At 36.0% G+C, this 19,906-nt stretch overlaps 4 protein-coding genes across 4 annotated transcripts in view; 2 read left to right on the forward strand and 2 right to left on the reverse strand.

Annotated features, from left to right (window-relative positions):
- LOC102595186 (DNA replication complex GINS protein PSF3-like) overlaps positions 1–1,637 on the forward strand; it is a 4,528-nt gene extending 2,891 nt beyond the window's left edge. The window contains exons 6-7 of the mRNA XM_006344126.2: positions 650–789; positions 1,272–1,637. Of these exons, the coding sequence (XP_006344188.1) occupies positions 650–789; positions 1,272–1,381 (250 nt within the window). The 3' untranslated portion in view covers positions 1,382–1,637. The remainder of the gene's footprint in view (positions 1–649; positions 790–1,271) is intronic.
- Positions 1,638–2,016: 379 nt separating this feature from the next.
- LOC102595508 (uncharacterized PKHD-type hydroxylase At1g22950-like) lies at positions 2,017–8,570 on the reverse strand. Its single transcript, XM_006344127.2, has 9 exons — positions 8,063–8,570; positions 5,281–5,328; positions 4,847–5,023; positions 4,603–4,753; positions 4,408–4,494; positions 4,173–4,297; positions 3,091–3,209; positions 2,441–2,552; positions 2,017–2,325 (listed from the first exon to the last, which is right to left on the reverse strand). Exons 1-9 carry the CDS (start codon positions 8,387–8,389, stop codon positions 2,293–2,295), a joined length of 1,179 nt encoding a protein of 392 aa, XP_006344189.1. The 5' UTR covers positions 8,390–8,570; the 3' UTR covers positions 2,017–2,292.
- A 1,577-nt stretch (positions 8,571–10,147) lies between these two features.
- LOC102577677 (uncharacterized) lies at positions 10,148–13,362 on the forward strand. Its single transcript, NM_001287879.1, is given in 7 exon segments — positions 10,148–10,334; positions 11,425–11,464; positions 11,467–11,694; positions 11,837–11,946; positions 12,085–12,175; positions 12,398–12,667; positions 12,851–13,362. Coding segments are annotated over 7 exon segments (1,038 nt in total). The 5' UTR covers positions 10,148–10,314; the 3' UTR covers positions 13,130–13,362.
- Positions 13,363–13,712: 350 nt separating this feature from the next.
- Positions 13,713–17,800, reverse strand: LOC102596176 (uncharacterized). The gene is made up of 2 exons (XM_006344129.2): positions 16,814–17,800; positions 13,713–14,091 (listed from the first exon to the last, which is right to left on the reverse strand). The coding sequence occupies exon 1, from the start codon at positions 17,726–17,728 to the stop codon at positions 16,829–16,831; it is 900 nt and encodes a 299-aa protein (XP_006344191.1). The 5' UTR covers positions 17,729–17,800; the 3' UTR covers positions 13,713–14,091; positions 16,814–16,828.
- Positions 17,801–19,906: the final 2,106 nt, after the last annotated feature.

Here is a 19,906-nt window from a genome sequence, read left to right on the forward strand (position 1 = left end):
GGGGGGGGGGGGGGGGGGGGGGGGGGGGGGGGGGATCTTGACTTCGTAAAAGCATATTTTGAAAATGAGGATCATACGGTTTGCATATTTCCAGGCTACTTTATTAAGTATACTTGATCCAGACAGGTTTTTTGTCAACTGGATTACAATACCTTGTTCGTAATCTTTAATCTTGACATGGCAGATTCTCAATTCTAATCTTGTCAGTGTAATTCAAGTCTACTTTTATGAAGTGTACTTAGACAAGTATTGGTTTATACTCATACCTGGTTGCATCCTGCACTCACAATGATTTAAGCACATTAAAGTTTTGAATCTTATGTTTGCTGTCATATCTTTTCCCTTCAAGGAAAAAAAGTTAAGGGAAATTTAAATGCATGCATGTAACTGGTGGCTCCTTTGTTTCTTGTTGTGGAGAGGCTCTTTCTTTCTCTCTATTTTTCTCAGTGTAGTGGGATAGTTCTTGTTATTAAGCTGTTCATGCAATTATAAATTCATATATCAATCTTTGTGTTTTTATGCATATAATGATCCTGATTTTCTTGTCCTTTTTGTTGCAGATTAGTCAATTGATATCAACATAGATGCTTAATTTGGTTTCCTTCAGATCAGCGTTATCTCATGTTCAACATCTTTCTTATTGGAACAGGATTGGTGAAAAAACCATTGGACCTCTACTTCTGGTTGCATTTCGAACAAGATATAGAGAAGTCCTCATCAAGGCTCATACTGCAGCATCAATTGTGGCACCCAAGCACTTATCTCTTCTTACAAAAGAAGAGACTAAATGTGAGAAAATTCTACCAAGCTATTGATTCTCTATCATAATTATCCCCCTGCCCCTCCAAAAATATGTTGCTCGGACTCTTCAAAAATGCCACAAGGTGCGTGTCGGATTCTTCAAATGTAGCGCACTTTTTGGCGATCTAATATGGGTGCAACAAGATTTTTAGAGAGTCTGAGCAACATAGCTCCAAAAACATAAATCATCTTGTGATTAGGGGCTTTTGGACAGTTTCCTAAAGAACCATTTTTGAAAATGATTTATGGTCCAAATAAGATTTAGGGTGTGTTTGGCATTCCCAACTTCAACTAGAAAAACAAATCTACTAAAAAATCAGGAACAAATGAGTTCCACAAGTAGCATTCCATGTTCATTGTGTCCTTCACCTCCAACGCCCTATAGTATTTGTCTAGATTATAGTGAAATGTTGTTATAACAACGTTTGACTATATTAATATTTTTTTATTTTTTTTTATCAATGGTGAAGTGTATGAAGCTGGTCAATCCTCAACAACTGCATTTAAGAAGTGGAGAATGGGAGGTCCTAGACTGCAGAAAGCTTCTGTACTTGGGAGAAAGAGGAAACCCGTTGAATGAGTTTATGTACTTGAAACATTTATGATCACTCCTACTGAATGTGAAGATGTGTTGTAGTATCTATTTTATTCAATGAGATTTACATTTCCTTCCAACTTCAACTTCAACTTCTTTTGTGCGGTGTATAAAAATAGTATTGAATAGGGTGTATCAGTAATCTGACATTATTTTTTCATGGACTGCTTGATTTGTTGTATTAAATGAATAGGGTGTATTAAAATAGAAATAATATCATGTATTATGAATGTCATGATTTACTATGTATAAGAATAGTATTGAATACGGTGTATAACTCTTTTTTTTTTACCCCTCCCGGCTCCCTGGGATCTCCTACCTTTGTTCTCTTGGTAACTTGATCTCAACCTTAAGGTTGGAAGTAAATTATGCTTACCATAGGAACAACTTCCTCTTGTAAATTTTTTTGACCATTTCTTGATTTGTGTGTTTCATCCTTGACTAGGGGTTATGTTAATCTTCTCTGTATCGTTCCAATTTTATTAGATGTCCGTAAGGGACGATAGAATATAACCAATTGGTGTACCATAACCAGAACTTTCGATCTATTCAATTGGCCAACGAAGAAACTATCTACTCAATAAAGAAGAAGAGAGGAAATATTGACAAACACAATTGTATAGTCTACCCTGAGAAAGAAATTGCCTCCATTAACAAACATGACTGCAAAACAATGTTTACACGATCGCTCCTTTTGTACTGATACCATCTAAGTTACACAAATAGGAGGTACCTACTCGATTTACATGTATAGCTATTTCAGTAACACGAACAACACCCTTTAATATTATATCGAACAAGAAAGTGCATCTGCCTTGAATATGAGGGTTTCAGCTATATATTACATGGGGGCAAAGTCCAGAAGAGGTTATATAGAAGTAAAACAGAATGAATAGTTATATAGCAGTTGCTCCTCTTTTCAGCAGCTCCTGAAAAACATTCAGGACAAATTAATTTAGATTTCAGCTTTTAATGTCGTATTGCACAAGTAGAGCTTTGTCAACTGCTCGCTGCATATCATGAGGGAAACAAGTTGCTGCATACCAATTTAGTAGCAGCAATAGCCTGCCGTTGCCTTTCCTTCTTATTGCGCTGGCACTCTGCACACCAACTGGAGGTGTCCTTCTGGTGCTTCCTTATCTCTCTAAAGACAGAACTGGAAGGGAAAGATTGACAATCATTTAGGTATTCAAAAATTCTAGTAGATGAGAGTGAAAGTTTGTTATCTGCTATAATTGAGTTGCACCAGAAATGTGCTAAACAAATATCGACAAGTTTTATTGACAAGTGAAACAAATTTATTCAGTTGGAACATGAAAGAGGAATCAAAGTACAATGTATGCATGAACAGCCACTAGCAATGGCTGATAAAAAGTTCAGAGATTTAGATAATGGAAGCCTAATTTAGCAATGTTTCTGTAAAAATGCTAAACCAAGCACTGATGCCAGAAAATAAATGGAAAACATCAGAATGTCTGCATCAAAGTGGGCTGTATAGATGAAAAGGAGGTCATAATTAAGCATCAATATTGCATATTTAAACAATCAAAAAGCACTATGTCGGCTTAACACTTCCAACAGAAGATAAATGCAGCAATAACAGGATATTCCAACAACAAGAATTTTTCCATGATCACATTTGGAACAGATCGTCAAGTGCATGACCAAAATTGGAAGGCAAAAGTATCTAATACCTTCTGCACCACAACAACAAGTTGATCCTCTGCCCTGATGTTGTTGCCCTAGCACCATGGCGATGGCGACCACGGTGCAGCACTGCACGCCCCATGGCATGGGCATAATCGAAGATTTCCTGTTATAATATTAGATACAGTAGTGAATGTTCATACAGTTGACATGATTAAGCTGTATTCTGAATTTGATGATTGCTACTCTAACACACATCTAAGGTGGAGTTGGTAACTTTCTTCATTATTTACACCATAGTAGACAACAAGTATCAGCTGATACACTTGGTGAGCAAGCAAACACAGTGTGTATTCGTTATCCTTTGCTTTTAATGAAAAGATAAATACAAGGCAAATTTCCCTTCAAAATAAGGTGTCAATAAAGGTCCCACAAATTGGATGCCAGTCCGAGGGAGTATAGGTAGTTGTCCCTCTTTTAGTTGGCTAATTGGAGGAATAGAAGAATGCTTGAAGGAGTTGAGGGTCCATTGTCAGAGAGTTAAAAGCTACAATCTGTGTCATTTGTATTTTTGGTGTAAAGAGTACATATCATATACTTGTTGGAAGGTCCCTTTTTTATCCTGAAGTATATCGTTACTGTATGTTGACACCAACTTGGTGGATGTCAATGGAGTCATTTTGACTTGTAAAAGAAAGGATCCCGTTTCCATTCTGAACCATGAACAGACGGTCATAGATCCAACTTTGAGTTAGTTATCAAAAAAAGAACGAAAAGGAAAGATCCAGTTTTGAGAATCATGACTTCATATAATCAAAATGAACAGTAAGCCTCTTTTTTGGTAAATACAATCAACAGTAAGCTTTTTTATCAGAAAAAAGTTGCTAAATGTTACTTACTTACGAAGTTGTTGACAGTAACGCACTTTGATAAGATACTAACTTTTTATTGTAATGGAGAATGACAGGCTACTACTTTCAACAACACAATAACCACCACGTGAAAGAAACGGAAGTATGAAAGAATAGAACTTTTTATAAATAAAAAATAATGGAAACATGACTTCCTATCAGAGTATAGAGATTCCACATGCACAATTACTAAACTCATACAATGGACAAATAATTACCTCTGGTTGTGTTTCAACATTCACATGCTTCTCACACCGCACTCCACGGAAGAACAGCTCTCCACCCGAGAATTGCTTACCCAAGCACACATTTAAAGTCACTTCTGAATCATCGACATGGAAACCTGAAAAATAAGTTGTTTAGAAGCAAGGCAGTAACTCAAAGAACCAAATAAGGTTTGCAGCACCCGAGCAATAGTTTGCACAGTATAATTACTAAATAAAAGCAACTCACCCAAGTCAACGTCTCTATCCATTCCATACTCAACAACAAAGCCATGATGGGAATCAAGTGTGGATCCACCAACTTCAGTAAAGAAAACTGCACAAAAATTCAAAGTAGAAGATCAAAAGAGATCCAGGTAATCTTCTCAATAAGCTCCTCTTTGTTTTCTTTGCTGCATCCTAATAAAAATATACAAGTTCTTACCTCTTGAAATGGGACGAATGAAATCTTCCATCAACTTCTCCAGCATGGCGTCAAGGCCAAAGTCATCAAGAACGGCACCAAATCTGTTCATCGTATTGGGACGCATTATTCTGAACTTCGTCTCACGGACCCACCTCTCAAAGTTTTCTACCTAATCAATCAGAGCCTGATAAGAAAACAGAAAAGCTAAACTACAAAGAAGAAGTAGATTGCCTGCAAATAGAAGCAGAGAGGCAGCTAATACCTCAGCCAACAACATCTCACAAAATCGTGGTTGAAGCATTTCGAACGTAAAAACTCCAGGAGAGGGTTCAGACATTATGTTCCTGAAACTTTCCTCTGAGTTCTCACTAATTGCCTTGAGAAATGATGGCACAAAGAAATTTTGAGCATGCATCGTATATAATTCCCTGTGTAGAGGCTGGAATAGAAGGCAAGCAAATTAGAAAAAGAAGGCGATCAACCCTGATTCAACAAAGACCAATGGCTGTTATATTCCTATACTTCTAATTCGTCAAATGCAAAAGCATTTCTCTCTAGAGAAAATACAAGCAAAGTGATGTAAACTTTCATACTTCACTTCAATAGACTTGACATAAAAAAGCATAAAATTGATCTTTTTATTTACAATCATCATTAAAATATTAACCCCAAATCCCTTCAGCAAAATGTAAATACCTGATAGTTTGATATAATCTTCTGTCTGTATTCTCTATGCTTCTGGACCTGTTAAAGCAGAGGAGATGAAACAATATAATATTGATAGAGTTACGAAAGAGAGAGTGTGAATTTCACAAATAGCAGGGAAATTTTTTTGGAAACCAAGAACATGCAGAGAAGACTTTACCAGCAGACAGCATTCCAAATAATTCGCGTGTAAACAAGGCTTTCACTAGGAGACTGGAATGATTTGCTCAACTATTCCACCACATTATAACCAAATTAACCAGGTAGGTTTAACTTACGTTATCAGTTCTTTTAAACCAAAATTTTGGTTGTTCATATATTCAACTATACTGGGGTCACATCTCCCCTGAATTATTTTAAAAAAAGAAAGTAAAATGCTATGTCCAACAAGAAAAAAGCTTAGTATGTAGAAAACGACAAAAGGGACACAACATTATAGTCATCATAAGATAGAAATCATATCTAGTCACTGCATTTTTAATCAGGATCCAATCCATCTGACATCTAAATAGCCTTCAAACCATTAGCAACTGGCTTATATATTTTTCAAAAATAATTTTCTACTCTCATTATATGCCCACAAAAAAAATAGAGAACTTATTTTTATATTTTTTATGGTGTAATATTGGTCAGAGATAAGCGTGAATTGAAAGACATAGTAAGGATTCATATTGTCAACCCTAGGGCTGGGCATAAACACCGAAAAACCGAAATACCGAACCGAACCGAAGAATTTCGGTATTTCGGTTTTCAGTTCGGTATTCGGTATGTGTTTTTGTATTTTTCGGTATTTCGGTTCGGTTTTCGGTATGAGTTTTGTATTTTCGGTATTTCGGTTTACCGAAATATATTATATTAATTAGTAATATTAAATAATAAAAATATAGACAAAATTAGGTCAAACTTCACTTTTCAGCTTTTAGCCTTTTACTTTTCAAACTTTTTGACTTTTCAGATTTTTGTTTTCAATCTTTTCTTAGCAGTTAGCCGCACATCAGTCACTTTATTTTCCCACTTTCCAGTTCCACTTCCCACTTCCGGCGACCGGCCGATCAGCAACAAGCCAACGACGAACGGCCGACCAGCACGCAGCAGGCCAACACGCAGCACTGCAGCAGCCGACCAGCAGCATGCAGCAGCCACCAGCGACCGACCAGCGACAATCAGCGACCGAACTAACAAAAACCGAACCGAAATAATAAAAACCGAACCGAATTATTTCGGTTCAGTGTTCGGTACACATGATACAAGAACCGAAAACCGAAAAAACCGGAAAAAAAAAACCGAAACTGAACCGAAATACCGAATGCCCAGCCCTAGTCAACCCCAACTTCTTCTTGCCTTCTTGGGGTTGAAGATAGTAGTAGTTGTTGAAGTAAACAACTACTCAGTTTTGCAAAAAATTGTAACCCTTCCAAAATGTTCATTGTACTCAAATTCAAAGATCAGATTGGACCTTCAGCTTACTAATCTTTTTTCCCTTTGAAAAAGTAATAATTGCATTGAATTTGTGGAAAATATTTTTGTGATCCGTGTGTATTTAGAAAAAAGTAAAGAAACTACACCAAAGAAAGGTTCTCTACAAATAACACCAATTGTCTATGCTAACTATCACTGGTGAGTGCTTCAAAACTTCATGAGAAACAAACGACATCCCCTCATTTGTACAAAAGCATTTCCCATCCTTTTAAAAGATCTACTATTTTTTTAATTCACTTCAGATAGTCTTTTAAATTTTTACTTCTCAAACTATACAAAAGATAAATAAAAATCCAAAAAATAGCATAAACAGTTCTGCAGAACACAAGATCAACTGATAGTTGAAGGCAGACACTACGTTTTCCAAGTTATTCACTACTAATCCTGAGTATCTAACAGCAACTTGCATAAGGCAGTTACAAGCAATACAACGCCTAAAATTTCCAGTAATAACCAACCAAAAATCCCAGAAATTTTCATCTTTTAACTTCTTTTAATTATTCTTAGCATAACAGCATTCTATCATATCTCAATTCACAACACTGCGTACCCACATAATTGAGCTCAAAAACCTCCCTTTGTCATTTTTCTAGCACTAACTAACAAAGGATTTTTCATGTACTCAAATTAGAAACAAGCACTAGAAAACCGGAATCCACATTGAAAATAACTGTACTTAGAGGGTACAGCAAACTCACATAAAGGCAAAATACATGCAAAATCTTATAATGCTAAGCCCAAAATTTTTCCAGCTTCTCAACATTCTATCACAGGTCAATTCACAGCCTCACATTCTAACATAATCAAACAGTGCAGAAAAAAACAAGGAAGCCAAATACATACAAAATTTTGCAATACAAAACCCAAAAAAGAATTCCATCTTCTAATTTATTTCCATTTTCAGCTTCGGTGTTCTATCACAGCTCAATTCATATGATATGTACACTAATTAAACTGTGCAGAAAACCAAGGAAGCAAACTACCTGCAACATTTTGCAATACACCTCCCAAATGTTTTCCATTTTCAGCTTCTTATCATTCTATATCAGCTCAATTCACACACATTCTAACATATCATATACACACTAATCAAAAGCACAGAAAAAACTAGGATGCTAAATACTTTGCATACAAATCCCAACTTTTTTCCCTTTCCAGCTTCTAAGCCTTCTGTCACAGCTCAATATCACACAAGCTTACATCATATATATACACACTAATCAAAATGCGCATAAAAACAAGGACTTGACACATGCAAAACTCAAAATGCAGAATTGAAAATCTGATAACTTACACGAGTGCGTTCGCCTTCAGGAAAGTAACGGAGGAGAATTTCACGCATATAATGAACCTTCTGGTCACGTGATGAGTTGAGAAGAGCAGGCGGAAGATAACGTTCAAGGGAACTAAACAACAACGGACTAAAATCCAATTGAAGGTCATCATAGTTATCTGGTTTGTGATCAACGCTAGGATTCAATCGCAGCCGGTGAGAAGCGTACGGTGGGTAAACAACGCCGTTTGATCCATTCCGAATACAATTCCCGATTCCGTTGCCGGTAGAGTTTGTTGATTGACCGTCCTTCTTCCAATCCATGGCTGTTGCTCCATCTTGAGACATTGATTCAGTTCAAAATTATGGAAATTTGGGATTTGCAGAAGGGAAGAGTTGTGAATGTTATAGGATCATTATATCAGATGGAGATTAGGGTTTTTTTTTTCAGCTGGGATTTTGTTGAGGGTGATGAAGATCTTTTTAGGGTTTAGATTTGTCAATTCTGAACATTTTTTATTTTGTTAATTTATTTTTCTGTTTTCCTAATTTTATTTTTAAAAAATATAGGTAGATAATTAGAATATGTGATTTAGGGCATTTCAAAACCGATAATTCGAATCGAAAAAAGGTTATATGTTTAATTGTTTTGATAACGATCTTAACAATTTGAGATATTTTCTTAAAAAGTTAACCAATAACTCGATCGTAAATTAAAAAAATATTATTATACTCCCTCTATTTTAAAAAGAATAACTCACTTTCCTTTTTAGTTTGTTTAAAAAAGAACGACATCTTTCATTTTTTGGTAACATTTTAATTTTAGTTTTTCACGTGGCATGTTTAAGGCCACAAGATTAAAAAATAATTTTATATATTTGACATGACTTTAATTTAGGATCACAAGATTCAAAAGTCTTTAATATATTCTTAAACTCCGTGTCAAATCAAACTAAATCACTTTTTTTTAAACGGAGGGAGTACCATTTTTCACTTATAGAGTCTGGACTTAGAGTTTAGTTTCATACTCCCTCCATTCCATATTAATTGAATTTTTTAGGTGTTTCACACCCTTTAAGAAAAGTAGATTAAGACATAAATTGAACATAGTTTTCCATATTTACCCTTATTAATTATTGTCAAATTTATTGCAGTCATCACATTGAAAAACCAAATGAAGGGTAAAATTGGAAGAACACTCTAAAAGTAGTCTTGAAAACTGAACAATTAAATTAATTTGAAAAATGAAAATGCCTCAAAAATTTAATTAATATGGAATGGAGGGACCGAGGAAGTACTTTATTTCGTTGTCTCAAACTCTTGATTATGTGTTCTTGAAAACTGAACAATTAAATTAATTTGAAAAATGAAAATGCCTCAAAAATTTAATTAATATGGAATGGAGGGACCGAGGAAGTACTTTATTTCGTTGTCTCAAACTCTTGATTATTCTATAATGTGATAATGTTTGTTTTTGAGCAAAGATGCAATGCATGATTCATTTGGTTTGCCACCTTGTTTCTAAGATTTTATATATAAAAAAAATGTCAAATCTTGGCGGTTAAATTAATAATGATCAATAACCGATAAATCAATAATCAATAAGCCAATATCTTAATAATTCTATAACAGTTTAACATGTTTACAAGCCTACCAATAAATCAAATCGATACTTTGAAATCGAACCGATCAATATTCATCCATTCACAAAATATATTTAGGTTAAGTAACATTTTTCATCTACACCAAGAACTTCCAAATCATAGAAACATTCGAAATGGACTTCACATTCATTTTATTATGGAAAAAAATTTGATCTAATTAATTTATTTTCATTTTAATCGAATTATGAAAATATATATCACCTAATAACTATTAGGCTCGAATTCGAAATCTCGAATTTCCTTGTATTCATTTGGTATCTCCGTAGCTTGAATTGTCCATACTGTTTACTAGCGGACTCTTCGAGGACACCAAATAACAAAAGCACACACTCCGTTAGCCGTCGCTACCAACCCACCAAACTTCATTTTCTATATATTGTTTAACAGCGACGCTTTATACGGAAAAAAGCTATATTTCTTTTCGCAGAGAGAGAAAAAAGAGGCGATTTTCAGAAGAAAAAATGGCGAGTTCTAGTTTGGTGAAGCTCAACGCATCGTCATCTTCGTGGATCGGTCAACAATCGTTCAATCAACGGTCTGGATCTTCCTGCCGGTTGCCTGTTTCGAATCGCCGTGTATCAGTCGTCCGTGCTGCTGGATCTTATACTGATGAGCTCATCAAAACCGCTGTAACTCTCTCTATATATCTATATCTGTATATATACGTTTGTGTTTCTCACTTTTATGTGTTTGCATGCTTTATGATCGGATCTAAAGTTTTTTTTTTCCGGTGCAACTTGATTTGTTTTATATTTTTGGTTTAGATCATGTATTTTCTGTTGATTTTTTGTATTGAATTCCGTAGAATACTGAATTTTTGCAACTGTACTGCCTTGGTTGGTTGGATTGGTTGAAATTGAAAAGGTTTAGTTTGGTCAACTTTTTGTTTATTTAAATTTGTATACTGATGTTGATATGTTTGGCTGTAGTATCAGTTGGATCTAGAAGCTTCTTTTTAGTTTAGATCATGCATTTTAAGTTGAATTTTATACTGAATTTTGAAAGTGTGCTGCTGTTTTGTTCAGTGAGTTGATGGAAGTTTAAGAGGTTTGGTTTTTGGTCAGAATTGTTGTGTTTGTATTGTTTATAGTGATGCTGATAAATTTGGTTGTAGTTATAAACAGCTAAAACAGCTACATGGTTCATTCTAATTTTACAACAACTACAACATGTCAACATACCAGTGTAGTCCCGCAAGTGGGGCATGGGGATGGTAGTGTGTACACAAACCTTACCCCTAATTTAAAAAGGACTTCAGAATCTTAATTTTAGGTTGATCATTTGAAAATTTGTTTTCCAGAGCTACATGAAAGTGCTATCTCTCCCAGGCACACACACTTCATTTGTTTGCATGTTTTCTGATTGGATTTAATAACTTGGATTCGGTGGATTGGGAAAAGGTTTAGTTGGTAAACTTTGTTTTTATATGTTGATGTTGATGTATTCAGCTGTATGCCTGTATCTATAAATTGGTTTTCTTGTACGAAGCAACAACTATATTGTTTATTATTTTACATGTATGCACATAAAAGGTTTTTTTCTGCATATAGCCACAATCAGTGTGTTTGCTTCAACATGCTACGGAGTGCTAGATATATCCCCCCGCTTATTAAAACTCACCTTTGCCTAACATTCTTGTAAACTTGGAGAATGCGGGGTAAAAGATGTTCTGCAAAATATAATAATGCTGAACCTTTGTCTGTTGCTTACTTGATGTAGAAAACTATTGCATCTCCTGGAAGGGGCATCCTCGCCATTGATGAATCGAATGCAACTGCCGGAAAGAGACTGGCGTCAATTGGTCTGGACAACACAGAAGCAAACAGACAAGCTTACCGCCAACTCTTGTTGACCACTCCTGGTCTAGGTGATTACATCTCTGGATCCATTCTATTCGAAGAGACACTTTTCCAGTCCACTACCGATGGGAAGAAGTTTGTTGACGTCTTGCGTGATCAGAATATTGTACCTGGGATCAAAGTTGACAAGGTGTCCTTTTTAACTTGTTTCTATGTTTTGTGTAACTTCTTCTGCGCTTTAGGATTTTGCTGCTACCTTTCTTAAACTTTTGTTGCAAATATTTTTGTTGGTGAACTTCGTCCAATTTTAACCCTTCTATTTTTACTTACAGGGTTTGGTTCCCCTACCAGGATCCAACAATGAATCTTGGTGCCAAGGATTGGATGGATTGGCTTCTAGGTCTGCTGAATACTACAAGCAAGGGGCACGTTTTGCCAAGTGGTACGTTGTGGATTTGCACTTTTCTACTGCTATTCCTCTCTCATGTTTTCTCTTATTCTTTCCTTGGAAGATCAAAGTGCATTAAACTTTTCTGAAGAATTATGGAACATAAATGATATGCGGCTTCGAAATTTTCAGGAGAACAGTTGTTAGCATTCCTTGCGGTCCTTCTGCTTTGGCTGTAAAAGAAGCAGCTTGGGGTCTTGCTCGATATGCTGCTATCTCTCAGGTAACTTTTAGGACTTTTTCTATCTTTCCGAAGTTGTACAAGAAAATGTGAGATTACTAAGTCAACAGACGACCCACCTCCTTAGTTGGTTGCACTTGTTTTTGGATATCCTCCGATCTTCAAAATTGGAGGATAATCTTTAAGAATCTGCATGATATGGGGAACGATGGAAGTTTGTCTTTCTATTTATGGATTGTTAAAGATCATTTGTTTTCCCTACAGGACAATGGTTTAGTGCCAATAGTAGAACCTGAGATTCTTTTGGATGGAGACCACCCAATAGAACAAACCCTCGAAGTTGCCGAACGTGTTTGGGCAGAAGTCTTCTACTACCTAGCAGAAAACAATGTTGTTTTCGAAGGTATTTTGCTCAAACCTAGCATGGTTACTCCTGGTGCTGAACACAAAGAAAAGGCTACCCCAGATACCATTGCTAAATACACACTTACCATGTTGAAGAGAAGAGTTCCTCCCGCGGTTCCCGGAATCATGGTATGACTTACTTTTCTTCGATTCGCTCATTTGTTTCTCATTTAATCAAAATTAACCATAGAAAGATTAGAGAAACTACACGGTTGGACTCTTTTTTCTTTATAAAACTATAGTTAAGTTGCTACTTCTTGCTCTTTTTTCTTGTTCAACTGTGCTAAAAAACGTGTGTTTTTTACCCGTCAGTTTCTGTCCGGAGGACAATCTGAAGTTGAAGCGACACTCAACCTCCATGCAATGAACCAGAGTCCCAACCCATGGCATGTATCTTTCTCGTATGCAAGAGCACTCCAGAACACAGTGCTCAAGACATGGCAAGGACGTCCTGAGAATGTGGATGCTGCACAGAGGGCACTCTTGATTCGTGCAAAAGCAAACTCCTTGGCTCAGCTCGGAAAATACTCCGCAGAAGGTGAAAGTGAGGAAGCTAAGAAGGGAATGTTTGTCAAGGGCTACACCTACTAAGCACACTTTGCTTTGATGCAACATCTTTTTTGTGTTTTTTTCAGTTTTTGTTGTTTGCTAGATTCGAATGCTGAAGAGAAAGCTAATTGCTCTTTCTTCTTTTTTGAGCTTAAATTAGTACTGTACTTGATTAATAAGCTACTACAAGGGGTGATTCGTCGAAACACAATCCCAGAAACTGCTCGGTTGTTTAGAAACCCTGTATAATTATATTGAGAACTGCTTAAAACGGGTAATATTTTATATTTGTTTCCATTTACTCTTCCACTTGATATTTCAAATTCCTCTTTGTTGTTAGCCTGATTAATTGTTGCTTTCTCGTCTTAGTTCTGGGGGGACGACTTGTGAAAGCATGGTTTTAGTATGAATTTGAGGTTTAACCAGAAAATTCTTATCAATAATAAAAACAACAAATAAGTTGCAAAAACAAATGAGAATTCACGAATCACCGGAAGTATAAAATATAAAATAAACACCACCACACGTCAATTTAATGTTTTGGTATTATCGCCATAAAGAAGAGCTTATAGTTTTTCCAGAGAAGATGGGAATCCTTCATTTGGTACCAACTACCAAGCAACCCTGGCTAAACTTTAAATTACAAATATCTAAACGATATTTTAGTTGACCAGTGTGTATTGCATATATAAGATTAAAAAGGCAGGAACCAAAACTACCTCCTCCTCCTGAATTATACTGCCTTTGACATTTCATACAACATTTTGTCCAAATAAAATACAGTCTAATGTAAAGTATTGGGTCCATACAAAAGAAACTGCTTCTACTCCATCAACAAGATTGAACTCTGCAAAAACAAAAACCGAACTTCGCTATATATATCTACTTTGGGAAACCTTCTTGGCGGGCTTAGCTCGTTTTTAGATTGTTGTTCTTCTTGATTGAGATATGACAGCTGAGGATGATGGACTAATCTGATTGGAATGCCGCCTCCCTCCTATAACCTGATCAACAAAGACAGAAGATTAGAAATAAAGCAAATACTTAAAGTCAATAAATTTAGCAATACAGAGAAAAAACTTTTGCAATATTGTAGGAATTGAGATCACAAGGGACTCAAGTTTCTGATGATAAGAACTGAGAATACTTTCTCAATTACCACTTCTTGTGAGGCTAAAAGGATGCTGCCATGTAGAAGCTATAGTCAATGTTGCTCGGACTCTCCAAAATGTTGCCGTGTTAGATCTTCCAAAAATGCAGTACTTTTGTCGGATCCAATACACACTCTGGCATTTTTGAAGAGTGTGAGCATATAGGCTGTAGTAGTTCCTGGCTTCAATCACATTCTTGACCATCATCTCTTGAAAGGCTTCTTAACTATTAGCTACTGTTAAAAACTGCGAATCGCTGGAACAGAAGAACTACATTCCATGCTTCCAAGTTCTTGATGGAAGAATAGAAACAGTAATTGAGTAATGAGTAAGGACCATGGTCTATACACTGCTTAAGAGAAGAGGCTTTAGAACACTAAATAGGATAACTCCAAAGAATAGGTGGAAAGAAGGTGAATCTAAGTGAAGGCAAATTCAAGAAAAGATTGTGTACAGTTTCTATCTCATAATCCTAGAAAAGGCACTCCTTATTCCTTAAGCCAAGGTCTCTTGGAAACAACTCTCTACCTCCACAAGGTAGGGGTAAGTCTGCGTACACTCAATCCTCCCATACCCCACCTGTGGGATTACACTGAGAATTTCAGTTTTCAGCACAAACAATTTCTAACCCAGCTTTAGTAGGAAGTCTGTTGAAAAATTTCCAAGTGAAACAATAGCTTAAGAGAAGCAAAGGAATTTTCTAAGCAACACTCTAAACTTTAAATCTAACAGCTGAGGGAGGAGTGTAGATGTTGGAGTAAATATCTTTAAACTCTTGTTGGAAAGAATGGAATCAGTTAGACTCACAAAATCCAAATAACAAGCACAATTATATGATAATCCATAGCAAAATGGCAAAGTGGGAATGGTTAGGATCTCAGGAGCAATGTTTCAAAGGAAAATAAAGGAAATGGATCATTTCAGTTGTAAATGGGATAGATTACCCAAAACCTTAATTGTTTTCACATGACCCATTTTCCATTTAAGACACTTATGGAAAACCTTCTCTACCAACTAAGATGCAATTTCCAGGTCTCAAGACTTGTACTATTTGCAGAGAGACTAAGAAAGGACTTAGTTTTATGATGTGTTCCATTTACTGCTAGAAAGAAGAGAGCCATCCTAGACCAGATACTCAACTTAATTTTTTAAAGATGAGTAATGTTAAAGAGACCTTTTCTTTGTTTATCCCCTCCCTGGGCGAGTTGGTTTACAGGTCAAGAAAAAGAATAATCTTCATATCAACTTTGTGGGGAATGTAGCTCAGAAGAATATGAACCGAGATGGTAAACGAGAGTGGGAAGTAAAATAGACTCAATGAAAGCAAGTTTATATTCTTCGGATACTTCAACCAAGATAAGGTCCCTCTTATACATACTTTATATAGTACTTAACTATGGACCCTAAAAACTAGAAAGGGCATCTCAACAAAGAATGAACAAGCATGGGATAGAGGATCCCTTTTCAAAGACCACAGTAAGTATAAATGAGTTCAACAGGAGAATCATTTAAAAGAATAGATGGAGATGAAGTTATGATACATGATAAGCCAGAATGGTACAGGAGAGGAGTCCGTATAGAGAAGGACGCTCTAAGAAGTCCTAGTTAATTCTATCAGAGGGCTTGCCGCTTTGCAAGTATCAATTCCGAAAGAAACAAGGGATAAATAAGAATAATCACTAGTGGCTCCAATGCTTTTAATAATTCCTGAGTAAGAATGACACCGTCTTGGATAATCCAGGTCAGACCAAGGCATTTTCAAAGCAGAAACAATGGTCAAAATCACGGACTTCAGGCTTAAGCAAATTAGTTAATGCTATCCAATTTTTTTATAAATCACATAAAAAACAATCATAGGTCTATTTCAGCCTGGTTCCTGGGAGCACAATAGTAGCAAATGAGAACCAAGTATGTGACGTCGTGACGGTAGAGCTTATAATACAAATCTAGGAAGCTCTCTAGCCTAGGGGATTTGATAATGCACTTACTCAGAGAATGAACAGTAACAAACACTCGCACAACAAAATATGAGGAAGCGAACTTCTACAGAGACTTCCTTTCCTCCTTATTGATCTCTGCTATTGGTTTTGAGTATGCTTTGGTTATTATTGGGGCACAATACTATCACCTCCAGTTCTGGAGGTGATTTAGGTACTATAGTCTAAAGCACAAACCAACTAATGTTAACACCCACCCAGCTTCTTTTGATAGTTTTGATTAAACAGGTGATTGCTTTCTTTCATCTCTCGTTATATTATTAGTATGTTGTGTCATCACATCGAGCAATGTGCTTAATTCCTTTGCTCTGAGACTCATTTTCTGCCAAGTGCAAGAGCTTCTGTCCGCACTGATAACACAGAGATTAATAATGCATGTACCAAGTGAATGAACAGTAACAATACTTGCACAACAATCTCAGAGGACAAAACAGAAAGTAGACAATTAATTTGGTCGATATATTGCGTTTACAAGACATTATATACTAAGAATGCATCTCTTTACATTTCACCATTTCAATTCTTCTGCTTAAGAGCTTGACATGTCCTTCATTGAGTAGTTAAGGGGAGAATGATACCTAATGCAACGATAATCAAGCTTGAGTTCCCGTCATAGCCTTCATTTGTATATGACTCGAGTCAGCATTGGGCAGAGCCTCATAAGAACCAAATCTCCTGATACCAATAGTTTTAGCAACGGCAGCATAGGTGACTGTAACAATGAGCAAGACAAACATCACGTGAACGACAAAAGCCAAATCAAGTATAGCAATAGCCCTGAGCTTAGAGTCCTCCAAATCGCATTTGGTTGAACCTTCTACCCCAGTAACAACATCCAATAACTTATGACAACCCTCAGGTATGAACGCATCAACGTAAAGCGAAAGTCCCGTCTGTAGAACCCATAGTCCCTGGAGACAGATAGAAGCAGCTAACGCAACATCAGCCAGAAAAAGCTTAGGTTGAACAGCAATCACGAGACAAAGTAACGCGGAGAGCGCAGAAATGCGAGCTGAAACGGAATCACATTTAGCCTGGAGATCGGAGGTTTGAACGGAAGCAGAAGAATCGGATACCGAATACTGTAGGTAGAAAAGTGCAGCAGCTAAAGCGAAGAACAGATCGGGAGGAAGCGGGAGAAGAGAAGTTGACTCGGAGATAAGGAGAAAAACAACGAGTATTAGAAACGAGAAAACAACGGCGGCGGCTTGAAGTGAGGTGAAACGGTGCACCGGAGTATGACCTTTGAGGAGAGGATCGGCATCTAAAGAGACGAGCGATTGATGGATCAGAGAAATGAGGAGGCAGAGAAGGAGGAGATAAAGAGGTAGACGGCGGAGATGCGGCTGAGATATGAAGGAGAGAGGGTGGTAGGGTTTGGTGACGTAGTCTCCGGCGGATTTGAGGCGGTTCCGGGTGGTGCAGATGAGGTGGTAGAATCCCAGAGATAACAGTGAAGACGATGACAACATGTGATACATTAGGGTCGCCATTGCAAATTAAATTTTTAGAGGCAGAGGCAACGTATAAAGACTAATTCCTTTTTTTTCCTTTGGTATAGTATGGATCACGGTTCGATACGTGAAAGCAATCAATAATTTTTTTTGAATTGAAATAGATTTAATACGTGAAAGTAATCAATAAATTTGAGTACTTCTTTATTAGAAATCATGTCATAGGTGTTTTTCGAGAGTGCTAGCATTTTATTCTTTTGTTGTGATAATGTCTTACCTTGTGGTTATCGTACATAGTTGTTTGTGATCTTTGGTAGCTTGTTACTATCCTTAGCCTAGGTTTAGGCTAGTGATTGTTATAGACTCGCGTTTTGGAGCCGACAGGCCTTAGAATTGTTCTAACGTGTTGCGTCGGACGACTTAGACATTAAAATCGCAACAATTGGAGACAAATCCACAATTTTGTTTTTAACTCAGTTTTGGGTCTGTCTCCAATTGTTCTGATTGGAATAAATCGTGATATGTGAAAGCAATCAATAAATTTGAATCCGAATAGACCCTCGGTGTTGTCCTTCCTCAAATTTTGCGTAAATACAAGATATTTTGTGCACTGAGTTATTCTTTTAAGTCCTTTTCTAAACAAACATTTTAAACTTAATTAGTATGAACATTCTTCGTAAATTGTCACTATTTTGCAAGTTTAGATATAAACTTTGTATATGTTATTCTTGAATTTTAAATTTTGAATGTTAGAAATGCTCAAAGGGCTTATGCACAATAAGTCTTGTGACACTACATGTGACAATAATTATATTTTTAGCCAAGTTAAAAAAACTCTATTGGAATTAATACAAAATAGTGATAATTTAGGAATTTTTATGTATTAACTTACTTAAATGACGCGTGTTATGTTATTTTATAAATCTTTAAGTATTTTAGAATCATGGAATACAAACACCAACAACCATTACATTGAAGAGATTTTAACGCTTGAAGTTGTAGTTCAAGAGGATAAAAAACATAGGATATGATTGAAGTACAAAGACTCATAAAATGTGATATATAGTTTAGGCTAAACTCTAAAGCAATGTTTTTAGCCATCAACTCAACACACTTTATCTACTCCCTTCTTTAAGCTTGTTTTATTACTATTAATAAATAAAAATAAAGTTTCATCTACATGTCAATGTGGTATAATAATAACGTATGATAATAATATATACAATGTAGTTTCGGAAAGTAGGGCTTGAAGTAAGTATTCATAGATTTTATCTTTATTTTGTAATTAGAGAGTATTTTCGATAAACCCTCGATTCAAATACTATCTGTCTCGTATTTTTAAAATCTATATTCAAGCTTTCTAATGGTTTCAATTACAATTCCTTTGTCTTACCATATGAGCCTGCATGCATTCCTCTCAGCCCAAATTTGAATGACAACAGTTGCAAATAAGAAGCCCAAGATGCTACTTTGAGGCCCATTGCACTTCATCATCATCATCATCATATATATATATATATATATGGGAAACTTCATAAATTCCACTAATTTAGGAGTTAATTATTGAGATACACTCTAATTTGTAATATTATGAATTTTATCAAATTTTGATGCGTCCAGATACATGTATCTCGGGACACATGGGGTCAAAATTAGGTGTAATTTGTTCTAGATACATTGTATCCATGTGGATTCGCATGTATCTGGGATACATAATAAATCACGTTCGCCTCCCTCCCTATCTCTCTCACCTCTCTCCCATCTCGTTCTCCACTCTCCTATGTATCTTGTATCTCATATACATATGAATCACATCGGATACATACAAATACATGTGTCTAGTGTCATTCCCATGTATCTGGGATACATAACTAATTTCGTTCTCCTCTCTCCATATTTTAGTGTATCTGGTAGCAAAAATTCATGTATCTAAGTGTATCTTTCTCAATATATGATAGAAAACTCTTAATTAGTGATAAGATACATAATATTTTGAAAGTATAGATAATAATAGTATATATATCTGATCATGTAGTTTTTCCTATATTAACCAGCCAATGTTCCTTCTTTCACATATCCAGGTTAATAAAGACCCTCACAAGCTACGTTGTTTCGACACTTCGATATTTATGAGTAGTACTCATATCGTATTCTTCAAAAAAAAATATTAATTTCAAAGAGTCAGATACACACCTATTGATATTTTTCGAATAGTCC

Source organism: Solanum tuberosum, unplaced genomic scaffold, assembly GCF_000226075.1.
Source record: "Solanum tuberosum cultivar DM 1-3 516 R44 unplaced genomic scaffold, SolTub_3.0 scf00051, whole genome shotgun sequence".
NCBI classification, from domain to species: Eukaryota; Viridiplantae; Streptophyta; class Magnoliopsida; order Solanales; family Solanaceae; genus Solanum; species Solanum tuberosum.